Source organism: Rosa chinensis, chromosome 7, assembly GCF_002994745.2.
Source record: "Rosa chinensis cultivar Old Blush chromosome 7, RchiOBHm-V2, whole genome shotgun sequence".
In the NCBI taxonomy this organism is placed as follows: domain Eukaryota; kingdom Viridiplantae; phylum Streptophyta; class Magnoliopsida; order Rosales; family Rosaceae; genus Rosa; species Rosa chinensis.
In genome coordinates, this window is record NC_037094.1 from 8,885,843 (window position 1) to 8,909,372 (window position 23,530).

The window sequence follows — 23,530 nt, forward strand, 5'->3', positions numbered from 1 at the left end:
AGCATGCTCAAGCAGATATTTGATGAGATGTCATATGGACAAGACACTCAGATTGGGGTATATGTCAATCAAGAATGCAAGAGAGCTATGGGTAGCGCTAGAAGAGCGCTTTGGCAATGTCCAAGATTCCCTCCTCCCTGACTTGAATGTTCAATGGAACAATCTGCGCTTTGCTGATTTCAAGTCTGTTGCTGAATATAATTCAGAAACTCTTCGCATACAGTCCATGTTGAGGTTTTGTGGACAACATGTCACAGAGCAAGAGCTAATTGAGAAAACTCTCTCCACCTTCCCCATTTCAGCCATTGTGGTATCAAAGCAATATCGTACTGAAGTCAATGCTGGACGGATCACGAGGTTTCATCAGCTTATTAATGTTATATCTGTAGCTGAGAAACATGATAACATACTCGTGAGGAATTATAATTCAAGGCCCATTGGAACTAAAAGCGTTCATGAGGCGAATTATAATGTACCCAAAGGAAGGCGCAAGGAGCAATACCCTAAGAATGGGGGACATGAGGGACATATGGGCCCATATAACCGCCTTAACAAGGAAGGAAACCGCAAGTTTGGTGTGGATACATGTGGTGGTAATGCCACACGTGGGAGAGGGGGTCGTGGTATCCCTAGCCGTAATGGTAGCGCCATGGGTCGTGGTGGTGGCACCAACCCTCCTAGGGAACGCCCGCAACGTGTACAACGTGCACCTCAATTAAAGGGAGGCAGCCACAATGATGAGTGTCATCGATGTGGATCAATTGAGCATTGGTTCAAGCAATGCAAGACAAGCGAGGAACTAGCTGTAAGATACAGGGCATATAGGGACCTGAGGGAGCAAGAAGTGTACCTTGCAGAAGAAGAAGAAGATGGTGGAAATGTCAATCTCACCATTGAGGACTTCAAAGCTGAAGATGAAGTGCACAAGGATGCAGCAGACTTTGATTAGATTAGTCCTTTTATTTTTCCAAGAACTTTTGTAATGGCAATATGCCTTAGTCAATAAATGACAATTGTATTAACTCTTTCTTATGTGGTGGACCCAATAAAATGTGATGTCTAGGAAAGTCATTGAGATTATTGGTACTTAAGAGAGCCTCACTCCACCAACATCTCTCTCTACTTTCCTGGTCATATTTGATTGGAGTTACGAAACGGATAGAGTACTACAATGTGTCTTAGTTTGATTTTATTTTGGATTAGATTTTGAAAACTTTGATGTAATCATTGGCTATTAATAAAATGTCAATTGTTTTACTTAATGTCTTGGACATACCTTAATTCTAACTTTATTATATAAGAGCCAATGGTTTTCATGTGGAAACACATTATGAGAATGGACAGAGTTCCTTTGCATTACCTCTAATGACTACAGACATAAACGAGTATTAGAGAAACTTATGTGTCGCTATAGTGGGTTGTATGCAACCACTATTCGAGTTATTGAATCCAACCATGTCATGAGAGATGACTTATGGGATTCCGACACATATAGGCTTTGGCATGATGATCTGTGTATTAAAGACTTTACACGGACATCTATTTTCATAACGAAGAAAAGTAAGAACCAAGAATTGGTTTGAGAAGCTGCACATGCGCCTCATGGCGCCATGATTGTGCAAAGACCGGCCACACATGGCCGGCGCCGCCTACCCCCTGCGGCAAATACATGGCATTGACGCCATAAACCCTTATTCAACTCCTCTCCCTACTTCTCAAGTCCATTGTGACATTGTGGCTTAACCAAAATCTTCATTGGTTGATTATAAGGCCCATGTTTCGTTCTGTAAAGCCTATTATTTAGAATTGAGACCATCCTATGTAAAGGAGATTGAAGAAATAATTCCATTCTCATAAAGAATCTAAGGGAATTTTGTGGATTTGATCAACCAACTTGCGGACAGTATAGTTGTTTTATGGTGTTGGTTGATACGCAAACACACTGGTCACGTGTTGTGCCATTATCCACTCATAATGCTGCTTATACTACACTCCTAGCACATAACATATGGCTACAGGCTCACTACGCTGATCATCCCATTCAGTCAATTTGACTTGATAATGCTAGAGAGTTTACATTGAAAATTTTCGATGACTATTGCATATCATTGGGTATTGATATCAAGTATCATATTCTCATGTACACACCCAATTGGTCTGGCAGAAAATCCACCATTAAAAGACTACGATGGTAGCCCGGACTTTGGTAATGCACACCAATATTTCCGTTTGGGTTATGCAATATCGCATGCAGCTATGCTCATTCGTCTACGACTCATAGCATCCACTCCACTTTTATTTGCGTTACAGCTAGTGACTGGGTTCGAGTCTAAATATCTCGTACTTATGCATATTTGAGTGCGCGGTTTATGTGCCAATTGCGCCGCCACAGCACATCAACATGAGTCATTGCAATGAATGCATATATATATATATATATATATATTTGTGTTAGCCATAGGCCTCCAACTATAAGATACTCATTTGTCTACGACTCATAGCATCCACTCCATTTTTATTTGTGTTACAGCTAGTGACTGAGTTCGAGTCTAAATATCTCGTACTTATGCATATTTGAGTGCGCGGTTTATGTGCCAATTGCGTCGCCACAGCGCATCAACATGAGTCATTGCAATGAATGCATATATATATATATATATATATATATATATATATATTTGTGTTGGCCATAGGCCTCCCAATATATATATATATATATATATATATTTGTGTTGACAGGCGATCTCTATTTCGTTGGATTTGCGAATTGTCACTTTGATGAGACAGTCTTCCCGTCGTTAGGGGGAGATTAGAACGTCAATGTTCAACAGGAACAACATGAATTGTCGTGGTCTGTCCCCACTATGTCTCATCTTGATCCCCTAAAAGTGACGAGATCACATATACCTGCTGCAAACATGCCTGCAAGGATTGATGTCCCCACAAGATGACATGGTGCCACCCAGAAGATGGGTACTGCAACACCACCATGGATGGTGGTGTGGTGACGCCACAAAGGTGGCATAATGGCGTCATAGGCCATGGGTTCCGCTAGAGAGAGTAGGAGACCCATATGTTCGATGGATTCTTGCCATAAGAAGAGAGCGAGTTTGGCACAACTTGATCCATTGATCATTAATACTCAAAATCCGTCTCATGAGAATATTTTGGATTGTGGTTATGTCCAAGAGACAACGTTAGGGGACGCCTCAATGTTAGAACCAATTCCTGAGAATATAGAGATCTCTACGAACTACACTAGTGTACATGAGGATGTGGAATTGTTGAGACCAATGACATCGAACCTTACTCCGTTGAAGAATACCAACGTAGAGAAAATTGGCCTAAATGGAAAGATGCGATCCAGGTTGAACTAGATTCACTAACGAAGAGGAAGGATTTCGGGCCTGAGATGTCAACACCTCCTAACATAAAACCTATTGACATTAATAGATCTTCGTTAGATAGCGTGATGAGAAAAAGAGATGGTAATCTCGCCTTATGGCGCAAGGTTTCTCACAATGCCCTGGAATCGACTATGAGAAGACATGTTCTCTCGTAATGGATGTCATTGCACTCTACTACCTTGTCAGTTTGGTAGTTTCCAAATAACTGAACATGCAGCTTACGAATGTGATCACTACGTATCTCTATGAGGATCTAGATACGGAATATAATGAAGGTTCTTATGGACTTCATTTACCTAAGTCAAGTGGCTCTACACCACGGAGCGTATTTGCAATGAGGTTGAAATGCTCACTAAAATGACTACTTGATTGGGAAGGGATATGATGAACTATACCCACGCGTTTCCATGACAAGTTCCAGATTTGCAATTGTTGCGGTTTATGTTGGTAAACATAATTGAAACCCTTGAGAGCTAAGGGAAACCACTGAACACCTGAAATCCGAGTTTGAGAGGAAGGACCTTGGGAGAACACAGTTTTGTCTAGATTCAGAACTTGTATATAGTGTCAATAGATGCTTTGCATTTTGATAATGTCAAAGATGCACTCTCATGGTCGTTCGTAGTCTTGACCCTAAAAGAGATCAGTTTCGTCCCAGGGATGATGACGAAGACGTGTTAATAGCAGAAGTGCTTACTTATGTACAATAGGCGCATTATTGTACTTAGCACAATACAAGACCGGACACCTCAATTATTATGAACTTGTTGGCTAGACATAGCCACGCGCCAACGCAACTCCATTAGATTGGAATAAAGACAATCTTTTGATATTTGAGAGGTACGATTGATATGGGCTTGTTCTATCCCTATAGAGAGAAAAGAAATGACGAAAGTGTAGGATCGGACCCCACAAGGCAAAATGCCACTTCCGTGCTCCTCTTCCCCTCCATCAAAATGACAACAAGTACTTCTAAATATTGAAGTGAACCAAATCCAATCAGAGGATAATGTAGCGGACTTATTTACTAAGTCGTTAACAAAATCCACCTTCGAGAAACATGTGAAGAGCATCAGATTGAGAAAGTTATCCGAACTCCCATGATTGTAGCAATCAGTGGGAGATATTGACATCAGGGGGAGGCATGATGTCTACATGTTCGATCTCGAAGAGTGAATGACGTGTTGTGCTCTTTTTGTCCTTCGACCAGAGTTATTTTTGTCCCACAGAGTTTTTGTTACTGATAGGAGCATTTTAATGTGGTATTTTAATAGTTAATTCCTCACATTTTGCTTAGTTAATTCCTTAACGAATCGATTTTTAACTGAATTTCTATTTTCTTAGGTACATTGGAGTAAATGATGGTGAAATGAGCATTATGTCCACACTTACCTACAAATGGTGGAGATAAAATTGAAGTAAATGAGTAGGAAATCCATCATCATCATCACCCAAAAATATTCCATCTTTTAGGGTGTAATCATCATGTTTTCTCCATCATTTCTCACACTAATCCACCATCATCATCACCCAAAAACATTCCATGTTTTAGGGTGTAATCATCATGTTTTCTCCATCATTACTCACACTAACATACTCCACTTTCATTATTTTCTTCCACTCATCATTTCACTCTTCTTTTCTTCCCTATATAAACACCTTCTCCTCTCATTCCAAAACCAATTCCTTCATCCATTCCATCTCCTTGTCTCTCCATTTCCTCTCCATATTTCTTTTCCATTATCTAGTTTTCTTGTTCTTCATTTTCAAGCCAAGAGAAAGAGAAGCCATGCAATACATCAATTTCCTAACCGCCATCCACCCTTGTGTCGTCCCTAGAAGATTGCTTGCTTTCAAGGATCTTCAAGTTCTTCGTCTCAAGGCTTTATCATTCATCTTTCAAGGTGTATTATATCCTTTCTCTTGTTTTCTTTGTTTGATTTTGTAAAACTATGAATTCTAGTTAACAAATAATGTTAAGGGCAAAGTTTAAAGCCCGTTTATATGTTTTGAGATAAAGTTGTGATTTCTATATGTTGATTTTTATGTTGCTTATGTGGGTTTGTTTAATTAAATTTGCATGATAGAAAACTTTTGTATTTTAATCTTATGTGGTTGCAAACACTTAGGGTTTTGATATAATTGGTGCTAGGTTTAAGAACATGAAATCGACTTTTCGTTTTGTGTAAACTTGAATCAAAGTAGTAAAGGTTTTGTGCAAAGACCGAATTTAATTAAAGAGGATTGCAATTAGGTGGACTTTTCCATACTAAGTTGTACACTTGAGTTGATAGCCTTTCTCTATGTCTAATGCGTTGAACATGTCATGATTGACTAGCTTTCTAGGGCTTGATTGCATGTTTGATAGGATTAATCTAGGTGCTTTCGCTTAGGTTAATTAGCATTGAAAAGTAAAATATGGGAAATCATTTGCTTTCGAATGTTTCACATGATCAACTCCTCTCTCATGACATTTAAAATCAACTATAGGAATTGTAATTGGATTTCTTACATATGGATGTGGTTTTGATCTTTGTTCCTTGCGATCCACCCTTGTATATATGTTTTTACATTTTCTTTATTTTATTTATCTTAATTTTCAATTCTATAATTCTTAAACCCCCCTCCCTTTTTATTTTGTTACTTGTATATATTTCTATTCTTTATTTTATTTTTGTACATAATACTTTATTATTTTAATTCTTTATTTGTTTATACAATTGTATATATTTATATTCTTTATTTTATTTTTGTAAATAATACTTTTCTTTATTTGTTTCACAATTACAAGTGTACCCTCAATCCCCGGAATAGAATGATCCCTATTTGCTTATACTACTAACGATATTTCAGGGTTAAATTATGCGCTTGCTTTGAGCGACATCAGTTACCTGGCAAGGTTTTTAACGAGGCAACAATCAAAGCGTCATCACCAAGTTTGAGAGGCACAAGGGGGAGTGTTGAAAGATGTCGACATAATGTGTGCCTCTACAAACTAGGGTTTAGAGTTGTAATAGGAATGTGTTCTAGGTATTCCATTGTAATCGGATTCTATTACCTTTTTGGTACCTTGTAACTCCCTATTTAAAGGGCTCCTATTATCAATAATAAACACAATTTCATTCTCCTACAACATTATTCGGTTTTTTGTGTGTCTGCAAGTCTTGGAGTAATAATTTGATAAGAAGAACAAGTCTTAGGGATTGAAGATGGTTTTGCGATACATGGGGTGATGGGGTACGGTGACGATGGTTTAGTTCTTCTTTCAGGTGTAGAAGTGTTTTTGGATAGTCCTATATCGATTAGGAAACATGTGGTCCTACCACCTTGATTTAAACTCATATATGGAATGCTCGATCTTGCTGTTGGGTTTGGGGTTAGGGGTATAATGACTACAAGATAGTAAGGCAATTTTATGGATGGACGAATTCCTGTGAATTGGAGGTTTATAGCTTAGGCACAAACTCCTGGAAGCGGATTGATATGTTTCCTTCTTTGATAAAGACAAAGATCCGTTTCTTGAGGAACTTGATTTTGCTAATGGAGTAGCATACTTGTTGAAAAGAAATGGAATTGATTGAATTGCTTGTTGTGTCGATTACAAAGATAACACATATATTTAAACTAGAGTACATGCATAGAGAAGCCAAAAGCATGGCAGACAAGACTGTCTTGGAGGATGGACATTGCCATGCTTTGTCTATTGTACTTGGGTGAGAGCACGAGCTGTCTCCTTGTAGTGGGGTTGTCTCCTCATGTGCTAGTGTAGAGCACATATCTTTATCACGCCCCCGCAAGCTGATGAGCGGGATGCGCACAATCAGCTTGGAACAGGATGAAAGAACCGAAGTGTAGGTACACTCTTTGTGTGAAGATATCGGTGAACAAAGGCAGAGCAAAAGAACTGAAAAATGGGAGAATAGAGATGGAGAGACGAGAGAGTTTTGAGTTTGGTTAAGAAGAAGAATGAGGAAGAGTAAATTCATTGCACCGCAGATGCACGAACCCCAAAGGGTCCCTCAAATCTGCGGGCGACGGATAGGAGTTCGTTCACGGAGAAAAGAAAAAGAGATAGTGAGAGGAGAGTCTGCACCGCAGATGCACGAACCCCAAAGAGTCCCTCAAATCTGCGGGCACGGAATGGTTTGGAATTTAGATGAAGAAGAAGGACGAGCCACGCTGATGTAGAAGAGAAAAAAAGGTTGTGCAATTAAAGTGTGAAAGAAGAACATGGTTAGAGAAGGAGAGAGGAAAGTGAATAGTCCACACATGCAAAGTGGGAAGAAATAGATGAGTGAGTCTCAGCAACACAAGAAAAGATGAATGAGAGAGAAGGAAAAGAGAGACTAAAAACAACATAAAAAGCAAGAGAGAACGTGAGACACAGACAAGAAAAAGAGGGAGAGTGTGCAAGCATGCGAAAAAAAGAAATGAACAAAGGAAAAGGGGAGATGTGGCAGACAGACTCTTGTCTTGGGGAAATGATCGAGAAGAAGACTTTAAAAGAGATAAGAAATTATGAGAGAGAGAGAGATGGCAAGGGAAGAACAATAAAGTAAAAACAAGAGGAACATGACGCATGGTCTGATAAGAAGAGAGAGAAATTGTTGCAGAAGAGAGGCAGAGAGAGCAGAGGCAGAGAGAGAGAGAGCAGAGGCCGGCCTGCATCACTCGGGATTGCGGCGTGGTTCATCGGAGACGCTGCTCCGGCATGGCCCGGCATGGTTCATCGGGACGCTGCTCCGGCATGGTTCTTCGGAGATTGAATGGCCCGGCATGGTTCATCAGGATGTTGCTCCGGCATGGTTCATCGGAGATTGAACTAAGAAGAAGGAGGGTCATAGATGCTGCAATCAGCAGAAGAAGTTGATGGAGATATGAGGAGAAGGGAGGTTGGGATATGGTGGGGAATTGAAACATGGTGCTTCTGCCATGATGGTGTTGAACTGAAAATTGAACTGAGACGATAGATTAGGAGATGCTGCAACCCGTGGGTGCATGGAGAGAATCAGAGAGCTTGTAGTAGCAGAAGGAAAAACCGAAGAAGGATTGAGAGATGCTGCTTTTGGTTTTGGACCCGTGGGTGCATGGAGAAAAATTCTCCACACACCCAGGGAAGGTTTTGGAGATGATCAAGAGCTGTTAAGCAGTAGCTCTGATACCATGAAAAGAAATGGAATTGATTGAATTGCTTGTTGTGTCGATTACAAAGATAACACATATATTTAAACTAGAGTACATGCATAGAGAAGCCAAAAGCATAGCAGACAAGACTGTCTTGGAGGATGGACATTGCCATGCTTTGTCTATTGTACTTGGGTGAGAGCACGAGCTGTCTCCTTGTAGTGGGGTTGTCTCCTCATGTGCTAGTGTAGAGCACATATCTTTATCACTTGTCAATGCGAAGTTGAACCCAAGATAACGAAGAAGATGTTGCGGCTTTTGACACCAGCAGTCAGGTATTTGAATATTGCTGCTACCAGCCTACCAGATGCCATCGATCGGCAGGTGGAAATATTATCAATCTGGTACTTCCATTGAGAGTAGTTAGTTTTCCTCGAAGATTGGGGAAAAAATCTAGAATACTTTGCATCTGTGGCACTTTGAAGTTTGAACAATTGTAACTTTAGAATTCCTTTCTTTGATATATTCTCTGACATTTCCCATAAATCCACACGGCATGCTCTCCCTGGCATCTCCCTGGCATCTTGTTTAATCCGTCTTCCAATTGTTTTATAGGCTATGCTTGGCTAAACTACAGTCCAAGATTTTGTGGTAACTTTTTGCTGTACTCGGGAGTAAACTAGTAACTTCATTCGCTAATCATTTTCACTTTTCAAGTTTATACTCAGATTTTGATACATTATATATATGAAACAGCCCATACACGTACGGCATAGTCATTTTGACAGACCAACACATATCCAATCCTTTATTGTCACCCTGATAGCTACCAATATTTACAAACAGAACCGAAAGAGCCCACCTATTTACAAAACGACCTAAAAAAAACACTTGCTTAGAGATAACTGAAACCATAACCCAGTTGCTTCAATCTGTCTTGATCTCAGGATTGTGGAGGGACTCCGGGTACAGGACATTCTTCACGCCAGTGTAGTCCAAGATATCTTTGCTAGGTGCTTCATTAGCAGGAGCCCCAGGCCTAGCCATGTAGAAAAATTTGTAACCCCTTTCGAGTAGCTCAGGGCAGAACACCTTCCACATATATATGACTTTATACCATGCTGGCTCTGTCAAGCACCTTTGTCCACGACACACACTGTTCACAATTGCATTCGCGCATTCTTGCACTCTTTCAACAGGAATTGCGCTAACTTGAACCTAGGCATCCGAACAGACAGGAAAAACAGTTTGAGCAAGAGGAGCACATTATTCGTGAAAATGTAGGAAAGGGAAAGGAAAAGGTAGCTTACATCCCTCATTTCTTGATCTACGGTCATCTTGCCTTCGGGCGATAAGTATTTGCCTTTGTTCATCTCAGACTCTATGTATATAACACAGAAAGAGTGGGGAGTGGATTCGATGCACTGTCAGTGCATGGGCACTGACAGCATGCTAGTCACGTGTCTGTTAAACTAGGTTTCTTCCGTTAGACAACAAGGTTAGTCAATGTTTCGGTCAGCAAATGAACTTTGTCCAAAAAAATGTGAAAGGCAGTAAAACGAAAATTTTACCACATAACCACACGCGATGCACGTGGGAGTAAACGAAGAGGCTTGAACCTCGAAGGTGGTTTTGAGTTGCAGCCGACTTCTGTTCTCTGAAATCTGAGTGGCAGTAAGGCGGACAAAAAAATCGATTTGAAGACGATATTGAGTGGCAGCCTTTATTTGAATCGTCGGCACCTGTTCATTCTGGTTCCTGCAGCCCAAGTTCAATTCTGTTTGTAATTAGAATTTGAATTGTATCCACGAGAGCCTTGCGAAGGTGATTAAGCGAGTGGATTTGGTCGCCAATTCATCGGAGCAGCTTGAGGTAACGATTGCTTAGCCAAAAGAAGTTATATGTTTGTGTTTGTATTCCTTAAGGGCGGAGAGATTGTGGGAGGACGCATCAATCTTCTGAATTTTTTGGTAGCGTATTTCTTGGAGCGTCTCTCTTTCTCTCTATTTCAGATTGATCTTTTCTCTAATATATAAATAAATTGGTTGAAATGAAACAACATCCTGAAAGGAAGGTTATGCTGTCAAACATATTAGATTCTTATAGTTCCCTTTTCATCATATAAAGTTTCCTCTTTAGCGCTCAACTTATACCCTTAAAAATAGGTTCTTTGACCCATTAGAATGGTCTGCATATTCTGAGACAACAGGTGCAGCCAGGCCTGTATCACTCAAGTCTGATGCTTCCAGTCAGTATCTCCACCATTTTGTCAGACTGATAGCAAAACATGAACTGATATTGATGAGCGTAGCATCTTCACCAATTCTATCATTTTCTTGTATTGTTTAATCTCAGCCCAAATTACATTGAGAGTTTCCACCTTACTGAAGGTGCAAATCAACAAGTTTCACTTGTAATGATTGTCTATTGCATTACTAAGGTGTGCATATTTTGAGTGATTTCGCCATCTCTTGTGTGAATGAAGGTTCTTGCCACATAATCTGTATGTGCCTGTGCTTGGTCCTCTGGTCACATGCTTTATCTTATGGGGTTCAGAGTCTAGAGTTTTTGGATTGTGATTGAGTGAATGCATATATTTCAGAACACAGAGCACTTTTATTTCTAAACTATGAAACCCTTTTGTAATATTTCTTTGGCCCTTGTTTCTTGCTGTGGTCATCATTTGTATTTGAAGTTGATAACTCCCTAAAAATAAAATGAATTAGGATTGCATGCCAACGGTTTGAATTATAATATGATAATTCACTCTTGGATTCTTGGAGTGAAGCTTGGTATTCTCTCTTGTATATAGGTCTAATATGGCGTGGTCCTGAGTCCAAGAGATTGTAGGAGGACGCCTCATTGCCTCAATCTTCTGAATTTTTTGTTAGCGTATTTCTCGGAGTCTGTCTCTTTCTATCTATTTCAATGCTTCTGATTTCGGATGTTTATTTCCCATGTTAGATTTTTACATGTGTGCATGTTGATTCAACTTATTCAAAAATCCATGAACAAGTCTTCTGTTTATATATATATATATATATATATATATATATATATATATATTGGTCTAAATGCTGCCCTAATTTGTGCGAATAAAACTGGGCAAGAATTTTCTTTTTGTGATGGCTGCTGGTGCTGGGTCATTATCTCACAACAGAAAAAACCAACAAGCTCTCTTTTTTTTCCTTGTTCAGTTTTTCATGGCCATCCTCTCATGTAGATTAATCGTATTTTGCATGATTTGGTCCCAAGGTAATGAAATTATACATGGCTTGATTTCTGGAGTAAGCTTTGGTGTGCCTAAACTATAACTATTTCCCTTTGAAATACTTTGTAATTTTGTGTTTGCTAGTTTGGTAAGTTCTCTGTTAATGTCTTATTCTCAAAAAAAAAAAAAAAAAAAAAGAGTCTCTGTTAATGCTGGAGTTGCCTTGGCAAGACGGCTTTTAAGTGCCAGAGTCATAATAAAACACATTTGGCAGAAACATAAATTCTGATCAAGTTTTACTAGCTAGGGTACATTGGCAGTCCTTTGATGCTTGCATGGGTTGATTAGAGTAGTCCTTTGATGCTTGCAACTTTTCTCTTTTGTGTTTTTTGTATACTTGATGTGTTGATTAGAGTAGTTGCTGCTGAAATTGGTTGTTATATATACATTTTTTACTTTGAAGTTTGCCTTTAGTGGAATGACTTGTTGGCTGCCAATTGTATTTATTAAGCAAGAGTCTAGGTAGATGAGTAGAGTCTAGTTCGGCAACACCCATAATATATTCAAACAATACGGATGTTTAGTACATCATTCAATTGTTGAAACAAATTTTTTTTTTGTTATAATAATAAAAAAAGGTGGATGAAATTTGTTCATAGTGCATCATTTAATTTTTTTCTTGTGGATTTACCGACCGTCATCGATGTTTTTGGCACGGTATTGTGCTTTGTTAACACATAATGATACATGCGTAGGTGTTTAGAGGAACTGATTTACAGACATTTGGGCAGTTTGCCGATGGGGTGGAGCAAGGGTTTTATGGACAATGATGGCAACTGTAAGAAGAGAAGAAAATTCACACAAAGCCCGAATAGATCAACTAATCTGACAGAACGGTATTATACCAATAAAGTAGAGACTGCTAAATGGGTTGATGGTAGGATCGGATTGCACTGTACACTGATTGAAGGTATTTCGCTGGTGAAGTCTGAAGTAGCTTGTGTGAAATATGATATTAGGAAGCTTTGTTCAATTTTGCGGTGTTTGGAGCCCAACATGGAGACTATGAGAAAGAAAATCTGCGAAATTGAACAGTCCTTATCTGATATGAAGGTTGGTGCTATGGAATCTATTGTTGCCGATGTTATTAAAGTTCTGAAGACAACAAGTTCGAACACTGTGCCTCAGGTAGGGGAAAAGGTACTAGAATCCAAGGAGGACATAGATGGCCATAATTCGTGGACAGACATCACTAAGGAGAAAGAACCGAGAAAGTTATGTCCATGCACCCCAATAGCTACAGATGGCCTTCTGCAGATGAAAATTTCTGACAAAGCTCCACACGAGAAGGTAACTAATAGGAGGCAAATTTTAATTGTTTGGCAGAACAATTTTGAAGTAGTAACCATGTGTTATCATTTGATTGTATCTGCACAGGTTGATCATATGGCAGATGAGAAGGTGACAGAATTGGCCGACAATAAAACTTTGATGGGGTTCAACGACTCGAAGGTTAAAAACAAAAACGACAGATTTCCGTCAATGAGAAATCTTTCAAAGAAGGACTCAAAGATATTGAAATTCCTATTTGACAAGGGAGACAACGGAGTAGATGATCCCAGGTAATGTAAATGTTAACTATAACAAGTAAAATTAAACAAAACAACAACAAAAAATTCTGTTAATAAACATGTATTTACCCAAAAACCTCCAATTTCCAACTCTATTTCTTTTTCTTTTGAAATACTATTTTTTATTTTTTTAGGAGAAATGGAAATTGGCTATTGCCTCTACTTAAAGTACATGTATTTTTGTCCTGACATTGACTTAGATTAGATCTGCATATTATTGTTTCATCTTACATGTATATTTAATCTTGAGAAAGTAACGTGTCCAAATAAGTGACTGCTGCCTCAAGCGGAATCATGTGCTAGAATAAAGTGTGATCAGCCTACAAATAATATATGCAAGGAAAGTTATCTGAGCCACTTATTGGAGTTGCTAGCTTTGTCACGAACATGTGCTTGAAGTCCTGATATTATATTGGTCGATTTTATGGAATAGGAGTCAAAATGACAATGGATGGAAAGGAAAGTAACCTTATTTTGAAATCCAAACTTGTTATAGATTTCTCTTTGAACAGGGTTTTCACTTTGATTGAAAAGATGCATGTAAGACGTGGATGGCAAATGTTATATAAAGTTGCGTGTGAGGTATAGTGATTTGGTCTATATTTTTGTATGCAGGGAAGAAGTAGCCCGATATGGAGATATTGGTGTGTCTTATGGTGAATTGCAATGTCTTAGACCAACATTTCCACTTTTGCGCAAGGTATTTCATTGATGTTGTTGTAACAATTAGGCTGTGCTCTCGGTAGCATTCATATGGTAAACTCCTGTGATTATAAATTTTTCAGGTCATAGACATATCGGCTGCGTACCTGTATGAGGAGGACTCAAAGTCATGGTTCTTCCCCACCTGTTTTGGGGTATATTGAAACACTTACTTTTCGACATACCATGATACAAATCAACTATTAATGACTTCTGTGTATTTTGAATAGGAACAAGCCTACTCAAATCATGTTTCATCGAATTCACATGCATTGGTGGTGTCAACCATACACCTTTGTGGGCTACAGAGGTTTCATTGTTGCTTGAAGCGGTGCTCTAAGGCAAGCTAACAAAGCTATTCTAGACGTCTTTTTTTTGGTTTAGTTTCTGCACTGTATATCTATGATCCCAGCTGCATGTGCAGATATTCATTCCCCTTCACAATGAAATCGAGGATCACTGGTTTATGTTGGTTATGAAACTCGATAGAAAATCTGCCGAGATGTGGGACAGCCTACCAGATATTGTATGATCGGCTCGAAGATTCGAGAAGGCAAGAGTTGCGGTATGCCATTCACTGAAAATCTGTCCCCTTTATTTTCTGTTTGTTCTTTATATGATTCAGACAGTTATTACAAAAAGTATGTTTGTTACAAGTGCAGATGTTGCTACTGCAGACAATTTTTGAAAATGAAATGACAAAGTCCGATGATGTTTACTACCACTTTCCTTCATTTCGTGTGAAAATTGCCCAGAATAATCCAACTAATGACAATAACTATGACAGTGGCATCTACATCATAAGACACATGCAGTGTTATGGTGAAAAATGGTTTGAAGGGGTACGTCTCTTTCATATAAATACATTCATCACCAATTTATAAGCAGTATGGTTATTCTGCCTTACTCATCTTAAAGTTGCCCATGTGATCAGTTTAATTCTTGTGATCAGCGGACTATCCTTGCGCTTGAGATTGTCAATCATCCAAAGAATGAACTACTTAAATCGGTAAGTGCAGCAGCCATTGGTCTAAAAAGGCGCAAGGATAGTGGGCAAGGTTTGTCTACATCTACCAAGCCCCTTTCCTCGACAACTGATCCTACAATTGGCTGTGACAAACTTATGTCAAACAACAATGGCATGTCCCCCACTGGAAGAAAGTGTCGGAGCCACCGCAAGAGAAGGTCTGCATGCGATGCTTGAATCACTAGGTACTTCAGTTCCAACCATTAACTGAAAATATTACTCTGTCGGGACTAATGTTATGCCAAACAGTATAATCTATGTGCTTAATGGATATGGAGCAGTTGACGCTAATGTTATGCCAAACAGAACTGCTGACTATTATTCCCCGTTTCTGTTGATTATCTGATTCAAATTGAATGAAATGTTATAGTTTCAATTCATGATTGTTTGAATATCGTTTTCATTCGATTCGAAGGTTTAAATAATTGAAGCATAATATTAGTGTGGTAACTTTTCTCAGAGATACCAATTGAGGTTTAGGCTGTAATACTATAAATGTACACTAATATGAGTAATATCAAATATTCATATTAGCTTCTATCTTGTGGTGGAGTAGTCGAGTAGGTCCTGCACTTGGGATAATGGGTATCTTCCCACTTTTTTTGCGGTCAGTAACGAAAATTTTCTACCTATTTCGCTCTGTAATATTAGTATAATATGATTATAAGTGATTTGTGTGGACGTAAAAACGCTAACTTCAATTTTCATTGTAGAGCAACTTGATTAAGAAGGATGTCAAAATGTATGTGACTGTACATGTTGAACGCATCAGGTCTGTCTGTGCATTGAAGAGATTTGATGGGCGGCTATCTGCCTGTAGAAGGGTATTGGAATTTTGTTTGTATAAAATTAGTTTTCAATTATAGAATTTATCTAATAACTGAAACTGAAATTTGGGTTATGGCCGCTGACAATAACATGGTACTGCTCAAACAGATTTTCATACCTATGCATGAAGAAGGGACAAATAAGAGACATGGACACTGGTATTTGTTGGTAGTACATGTGCGTGATAGACATGCAGAGATCCTGGATAGTTATCCAGCTAATGGAAAGACAATGTCAAGGATACAAGCTGCACGTCTGGCGGTATGTTAGCCATTTCTCTCGCAAATTGGCTTTATCACCCTTTATGTGATGTCTCAACTAAGATGAAAACTTCATTATCAATGTTTGCATGCAGATGAACATGTTGGACAGTGTATTTGTGAGAGACATAGCGGAGGATTTAAATCCACATGTATCATTAGGTACTCTCCCTTTTGATATGTCTTCATTTGGTCCAATCCAACGAAATACTACAGACTGCGGAGTGTTTGTGATAAGAAATATGCAGCATTATGGTACTGATTGGGCTGCCAAGGTAATGGAATTACTTAACACAAATGAACTTTGTATGCAAATTCATGTTATGCATTTTTTAGCATGCTCATGTACCAAAAATATTTTGCAGTATGATTCTGATGGTGAGCGTGCAAGTTTGGTGTATAGTGTAAGCCCCCTTTAGGATCTTTGTGTTTTACTTAAGCAAAATCAGAAAATAGATGAACTGAAAACAGAAACAACACAGCAGATTTTATAGTGGTTCAGCCAAAACTTTAGCCTACGTCCACTTCGTGATCTCTCTTGAGAGATTCACTAGCACTATGAAGAATTTAGGTGTTTACAAGTACTTATTGCAGAACCCTCAAACCCCTCAGACTAGTTCTTATCTCTCTATCACCTTGACTCTCAGTTTTCTGCACTTTCTGTCTTCCCTATTCCAGAAAACTGACTGCAGCTCCTATTTATAGGGCATAGAGGCTGCTGATACAATATACAATTAGGATTCCTAATCCTAATAGACTAAACCTTTAATACAAATCCTAATAGAACTTGAAAGACTAACTTTCCTAGAACTTATAGAAAAGCTGCGCGCAAACCTCTTTCCTTTCTAGACTTGGATTTGAATTCTGAACCCTAATTTTCAGATTGTATCAACGAGCCAAAAACACAACAATCTCCACCTTGGTGAGTTGATACCAAAACGATTGCTGCAACCTTCAGGATGTCTTGAACTTCTTGAAGTAATCCCGAACAAACCTTCAAGAACCTTCACCTTGGCAAGACTCTTCTTGCCTCAACGCACCTCAAGTGAGGAGGTGCTCCATCATAACTCAGCATGTTGTGACACTGAGCAAGTTCAAGCAATGCTTGAACTTCTCTACAGCAACGGGCTTGGTAAGACAATCTGCAGCATTGTCATTTGTGTGAACCTTCTCCACAATAATATTTCCAGATTCTACCCAATCTCTGATCCTGTGATAGCGAACATCAATGTGTTTCGTCCTTGCATGAAACACTTGATTCTTTGCCAAGTGAATGGCACTTTGACTGTCACACTTCACTACCACGCCTTCTTGGTGAATTCCAAATTCACTTGCCAGCCCATTCAACCAAATAGCTTCCTTTGAAGCTTCTGTTAATGCCATATATTCTGCCTCAGTAGTAGATAGAGCTGTGACTGCTTGAAGAGTTGATTTCCAGCTCACAGGTCCTCCTCCACAAGTAAAAACATAACCTGTTGTGGACCTCCTTTTATCTAAGTCTCCTGCATAATCTGCATCCACAAAACCAGCCACACATGCTACTTCTTGTTTCCTCTCAAACATGATTCCAAGCTGCCTAGTCCCTTTTAAATACCTCAAAATCCACTTCACTGCTTCCCAGTGGGGCTTACCCGGATTTGACATGTATTTAGAGACAACGCTCAATGCTTGAGCTAAATCTGGTCTTGTGCAAATCATCGCATACATGAGACACCCTACTGCACTAGCATATGGAACATCCTTCATCGCATCAATCTCTTTTTGACTTGATGGCCTTTGCTTTGCACTTAACTGATAATGTGCAGCCAATGGGATAGAAACAACCTTAGCTCCATCCATGTTGAAGCGTTCAAGTACTCTCAGAATGTACTTTTCTTGTGACAGCCAAATTTTCCCAGCTTTTCTATCCCGCCTTATTTCAATTCCAAGGATCTTTTGTGCAGCTCCTAGATCCTTCATGTCGAATTCAGCTCCCAATTTCTTCTTAAGCTCTTCAATTTTCGACATATCCTTGCATGCAATTAGCATGTCATCTACATACAAAAGTAGTAGAATAATCTCCCCATCTTCGAATACATGGTAGTAAACGCAGCAGTCATATAGACACCTTGTGTAGCCTATTTTCAGCATGTATGTGTCGAAACGCTTGTACCACTGCCTTGGTGATTGCTTAAGTCCATATAGGGACTTCCTTAACCGACAAACCAGATCCTCTTTTCCTGTTTCAACAAAACCCTCCGGCTGCGACATATAAATGTCTTCTTCGAGGTCCCCATGAAGAAACGCAGTTTTCACATCCATTTGCTCAATCTCCATATCATACTGAGCTGCTATAGACAACAATAACCGAATTGAAGTGTGTTTGACGACCGGAGAGAAAATCTCGTCATAATCCACTCCCTCTTTCTGCGAATACCCTTTTGCCACCAAACGTGCTTTGTACTTTATGGCATCAGCATCATGTACTCCTTCTTTCTTCCTAAACACCCACTTGCAGCCAACAAGTTTTCTTTCTTTGGGTTTAGGAACCAACTCCCACACGGAATTCTTATGCAAAGATTCCATCTCTTCTGTCATAGCACCAATCCAACCTGCCCGTTCTTCACTTTCTATGGCATCTTGATAAGTAGTTGGATCTCCTTGACTTATACTCAGAGCATGACTCACATCTTCTTCCGGTTCGAACCCAAACCTTTGTATCTTTCTTGGATTCCTCTTAGGTTTGTCAAGTGCTATGCTTCTTTTAAATGACTCAGGTGCTTGTTATTGTGTAAGCCCCCTTTAGGATCTTTGTGTTTTACTTAAGCAAAATCAGAAAATAGATGAACTGAAAACAGAAACAACACAGCAGATTTTATAGTGGTTCAGCCAAAACTTTAGCCTACGTCCACTTCGTGATCTCTCTTGAGAGATTCACTAGCACTATGAAGAATTTAGGTGTTTACAAGTACTTATTGCAGATCCCTCAAACCCCTCAGACTAGTTCTTATCTCTCTATCACCTTGACTCTCAGTTTTCTGCACTTTCTGTCTTAATTCCAGAAAACTGACTGCAGCTCCTATTTATAGGGCATAGAGGCTGCTGATACAACATGGGATTAGGATTCCTAATCCTAATAGACTAAGTTTTTAATACAAATCCTAATAGAACTTGAAAGACTAACTTTCCTAGAACTTATAGAAAAGCTGCGCGCAAACCTCTTTCCTTTCTAGACTTGGATTTGAATTCTGAACCCTAATTTTCAGATTGTATCAATGAGCCAAAAACACAACAATCTCCACCTTGGTGAGTTGATACCAAAACAATTGCTGCAACCTTCAGGATGTCTTGAACTTCTTGAAGTAATCCCGAACAAACCTTCAAGAACCTTCACCTTGGCAAGACTCTTCTTGCCTCAACGCACCTCAAGTGAGGAGGTGCTCCACCACAACTCAGCATGTTGTGACACTGAGCAAGTTCAAGCAATGCTTAAACTTCTCTACAGCAACGGGCTTGGTAAGACAATCTGCAGCATTGTCATTTGTGTGAACCTTCTCCACAATAATATTTTCAGATTCTACCCAATCTCTGATCCTGTGATAACGAACATCAATGTGTTTCGTCCTTGCATGAAACACTTGATTCTTTGCCAAGTGAATGGCACTTTGACTGTCACACTTCACTACCACGCTTTCTTGGTGAATTCCAAATTCACTTGCCAGCCCATTCAACCAAATAGCTTCCTTTGAAGCTTCTGTTAATGCCATATATTCTGACTCAGTAGTAGATAGAGCTGTGACTGCTTGAAGAGTTGATTTCCAGCTCACAGGTCCTCCTCCACAAGTAAAAACATAACCTGTTGTGGACCTCCTTCTATCTAAGTCTCCTGCATAATCTGCATCCACAAAACCAGCCACACATGCTACTTCTTGTTTCCTCTCAAACATGATTCCAAGCTGCCTAGTCCCTTTTAAATACCTTAAAATCCACTTTACTGCTTCCCAGTGGGGCTTACCCGGATTTGACATGTATTTAGAGACAACGCTCAATGCTTGAGCTAAATCTGGTCTTGTGCAGATCATTGCATACATGAGACACCCTACTGCACTTGCATATGGAACATCCTTCATCACATCAATCTCTTTTTGACTTGATGGCCTTTGCTTTGCACTTAACTGATAATGTGCAGCTAATGGGATAGAAACAACCTTAGCTCCATCCATGTTGAAGCGTTCAAGTACCCTCAGAATGTACTTTTCTTGTGACAGCCAAATTTTCCCAACTTTTCTATCCCGCCTTATTTCAATTCCAAGGATCTTTTGTGCAGCTCCTAGATCCTTCATGTCGAATTCAGCTCCCAATTTCTTCTTAAGCTCTTGAATTTTCGACATATCCTTGCATGCAATTAGCATGTCATCTACATACAAAAGTAGTAGAATAATCTCCCCATCTTCGAATACATGGTAGTAAACGCAGCAGTCATATAGGCATCTTGTGTAGCCTATTTTCAGCATGTATGTGTCGAAACGCTTGTACCACTGCCTTGGTGATTGCTTAAGTCCATATAGGGACTTCCTTAACCGACAAACCAGATCCTCTTTTCCTGTTTCAACAAAACCCTCCGGCTGCGACATATAAATGTCTTCTTCGAGGTCCCCATGAAGAAACGCAGTTTTCACATCCATCTGCTCAATCTCCATATCATACTGAGCTGCTATAGACAACAATAACCGAATTGAAGTGTGTTTGACGACCGGAGAGAAAATCTCGTCATAATCCACTCCCTCTTTCTGCGAATACCCTTTTGCCACCAAACGTGCTTTGTACTTAATGGCATCAGCATCATGTACTCCTTCTTTCTTCCTAAACACCCACTTGCAGCCAACAAGTTTTCTTTCTTTGGGTTTAGGAACCAACTCCCACACGGAATTCTTATGCAAAGATTCCATCTCTTCTGTCATAGCACCAATCCAACCTGCCCGTTCTTCACTTTCTATGGCATCTTGATAAGTAGTTGGATCTCCTTGACTTATACTCAGAGCATGACTCACATCTTCTTCCGGTTCGAATCCAAACCTTTGTATCTTTCTTGGATTCCTCTTAGGTTTGTCAAGTGCTATGCTTCTTTTAAATGACTCAGGTGCTTGTGGGATAGGGGAATTTCGACCCCTCTGTGGGGATTGCTCCACCTGAGCCCTAACTGGTGACTGTTGTTGCTGCTCTGTTTCTTCAATAGCTCCTTGATCATTCCCTACTCGCTCAATTTGCTCCACCTGAACTTGGGAATCTTCATCCGATGGTCTAGCTAATGAAATCTTGATTGCTTCTTCTTCAACAACAACCATCTTCTCCTTCTTGCTATTAACCTCCTCATTCAATGGCATAGTCTTCTCATCAAAGATTACATCCCTGCTGATCACCTTTTTGTCGTTGACTATATCCCACAACTTATAACCTTTCACCCCTTTTTCAAAGCCGATGAACAAGCACTCACGGGACTTTGGTTTCAGTTTGGTTCTTTCATTGCTGGGAATATGTGCATAAGCACTGCAACCAAACACTCTCAAGTTGGAATAATCAACGGGCTTTCCAGACCATACCTCCTCTGCACACTTGAAGTTAATAGCCCTAGAAGGTGATCGATTAATCAAATAACATGCATGATTAACCGCTTCTGCCCAAAAAGTTTCAGGCAACCCTGCATGAAGTCTCATGCTTCTTTCTCTCTCCATGAGAGTTCTGTTCATCCTTTCTGCAACACCATTTTGTTGAGGAGTCTTCTTAACAGTAAAGTGTCTTGTGATGCCTGCATCCTTGCACAGCTGTAAGAACTGATTATCCCTATATTCACCTCCATTGTCGCTTCTCAAACACTTGATTTTTCTGCCTGTTTGGTTTTCAACCTCAGCTTTCCACTCCTTGAACTTTGTGAAAACCTGGTCTTTAGTTTTTATAAAATATACCCAAACCTTCCTTGAAAAATCATCTATGAAAGAGACAAAGTATTTGGCTCCACCCTTTGATTTTGTTGGTGTAGGCCCCCAAACATCTGTGTGAATATAGTCCAATACTCCTTTGGATTTGTTCTCACTGCTGCCCACATTGAACGTCACCTTGGTCTGCTTTCCGAGTGTGCAATACTTGCAAAATTCAAGTTTGCAGCTCATTACACCTTCCAGCTGATCCCTTTTGTGTAATTCCTGCAACCCTCTTTGACTCATGTGCCCTAGCCGTTTATGCCAAAGCTCAGTCTTGTCTTCCTCTGTACAAACTGCAGCTCCACCAACCACCGTAGAACCCGTAAGTTTATACATGTTATCTGGTTGCATCACACTCCTCATGTAGACCATTTGTCCCTTTCCTACCTTGAGCTGTCCTTTTTCAGATTTATACCAAAATCCAGCCCTATCCAAAGTGCTTAATGAAATCAGATTTCTGCTCAATTTAGGGACATGTCGGACGTTTCCCAGCGTTCTGACAATTCCATCATGCATCTTGATCTTTACTGTTCCGATTCCCATGATCCTACAAGGTGAATCATCTCCCATCAACACTTCCCCGGTGTTCCTCTCTTCATATGTGTCGTACCAATCTCTGTGTGCACACATATGAAATGTGCAGGCTGTATCCAAGGTCCAATATTTAAGCGCGCTGGAGCTGGTTGTTACTGCAAGAAGTTCTCCATCGTCACTATAATTTCCAGCAACGACATTGGCTGACTTGGAACTTTCTCCTAACATCTGCGCTTTTCTCTCATTCCATTGTTTGCAATTCCTTTTCCAGTGGTCAAGTGAACCACATTCGAAGCAACCATTCTTCTTTTCTTTGCCTTTCCCCTTGGATTTTGACCTGCCTCTTTCTTCAAATCCACCACCTCTATTCCTGGACCTTCCTCTCTCCTTGCCTCTGACATGAAGTCCCCGTGCTTGAGAACTTTCTTCTTCTTTGTCCATTTTGACATATGATTCCAGGTTCTCACACACTTTAGAAAGTGTGATACTATCTTTGAATATCATGGTGGTTTTGAAGTGCTTGAATGAAGGTGGAAGCGAATGAAGTAACATGACAGCCGTGTCTTCGTCATCCATCTTTGCTCCAACCTTCTCCAAGTTTGATATGCAATTCTGAAAGTTGCATATGTGATCATTAAGATCATCCCCTTCCTCCATCTTGAGGCCAAAGAGCTGCTCCTTCAAGAGCAACTTGCTGCTGATAGTTTTACCCCTGTAGACGCTTTCAAGCTTCTCCCATGCTTCCTTTGCAGTCATATTCTCACCAATATGAAGCAAGACATTATCAGCAAGATGCAGCTCAATGGAGCTCTTTGCTTTCTTATTCTTCTTCGTATAATCTGCTTCAGT

General features: G+C 39.7%; 2 protein-coding genes across 5 annotated transcripts; one reads left to right on the top strand and one right to left on the bottom strand.

Moving 5' to 3' along the window:
* Positions 1-9,248: 9,248 nt before the first annotated feature.
* On the bottom strand, positions 9,249-9,914 carry LOC112176641 (11-beta-hydroxysteroid dehydrogenase A). Its single transcript, XM_024314678.2, has 2 exons — positions 9,842-9,914; positions 9,249-9,749 (listed from the first exon to the last, which is right to left on the bottom strand). The coding sequence occupies exons 1-2, from the start codon at positions 9,902-9,904 to the stop codon at positions 9,459-9,461; spliced, it is 354 nt and encodes a 117-aa protein (XP_024170446.1). The 5' UTR covers positions 9,905-9,914; the 3' UTR covers positions 9,249-9,458.
* Positions 9,915-10,271: 357 nt separating this feature from the next.
* LOC112176639 lies at positions 10,272-16,589 on the top strand. Of its 4 annotated transcripts, none has more exons than XM_040510136.1 (10): positions 10,272-10,403; positions 12,498-13,092; positions 13,180-13,364; positions 13,989-14,073; positions 14,159-14,230; positions 14,306-14,416; positions 14,488-14,640; positions 14,738-14,788; positions 16,274-16,465; positions 16,556-16,589. In XM_040510136.1, the coding sequence occupies exons 2-7, from the start codon at positions 12,541-12,543 to the stop codon at positions 14,605-14,607; spliced, it is 1,125 nt and encodes a 374-aa protein (XP_040366070.1). In that variant the 5' UTR covers positions 10,272-10,403; positions 12,498-12,540; the 3' UTR covers positions 14,608-14,640; positions 14,738-14,788; positions 16,274-16,465; positions 16,556-16,589. The 4 variants fall into 4 exon arrangements, with proteins under 4 accessions (XP_040366070.1, XP_040366072.1, XP_040366069.1 ...); XM_040510138.1 differs by lacking the exons at positions 16,274-16,465; positions 16,556-16,589 and adding an exon at positions 15,028-15,524 and having other exon boundaries at positions 12,498-12,855; positions 12,931-13,092; positions 14,738-14,917; XM_040510135.1 differs by lacking the exon at positions 14,738-14,788 and having other exon boundaries at positions 16,286-16,465.
* Positions 16,590-23,530: the final 6,941 nt, after the last annotated feature.

What these genes read in the sequence shown, in the direction of transcription:
- LOC112176639 (XM_040510136.1), top strand. Translation starts at nt 12,541, where the DNA reads ATGGGGTGGAGCAAGGGTTTTATGGACAATGATGGCAACTGTAAGAAG. An exon ending in AACGGAGTAGATGATCCCAG is followed by an intron (nt 13,365 to 13,988) that starts GTAATGTAAATG and finishes TTTTGTATGCAG; the next exon opens with GGAAGAAGTAGCCCGATATG. An exon ending in GCTTGAAGCGGTGCTCTAAG is followed by an intron (nt 14,417 to 14,487) that starts GCAAGCTAACAA and finishes CTATGATCCCAG; the next exon opens with CTGCATGTGCAGATATTCAT.
- LOC112176641 (XM_024314678.2), bottom strand. Translation starts at nt 9,904, where the DNA reads ATGAACAAAGGCAAATACTTATCGCCCGAAGGCAAGATGACCGTAGAT. An exon ending in TAGATCAAGAAATGAGGGAT is followed by an intron (nt 9,750 to 9,841) that starts GTAAGCTACCTT and finishes TCGGATGCCTAG; the next exon opens with GTTCAAGTTAGCGCAATTCC.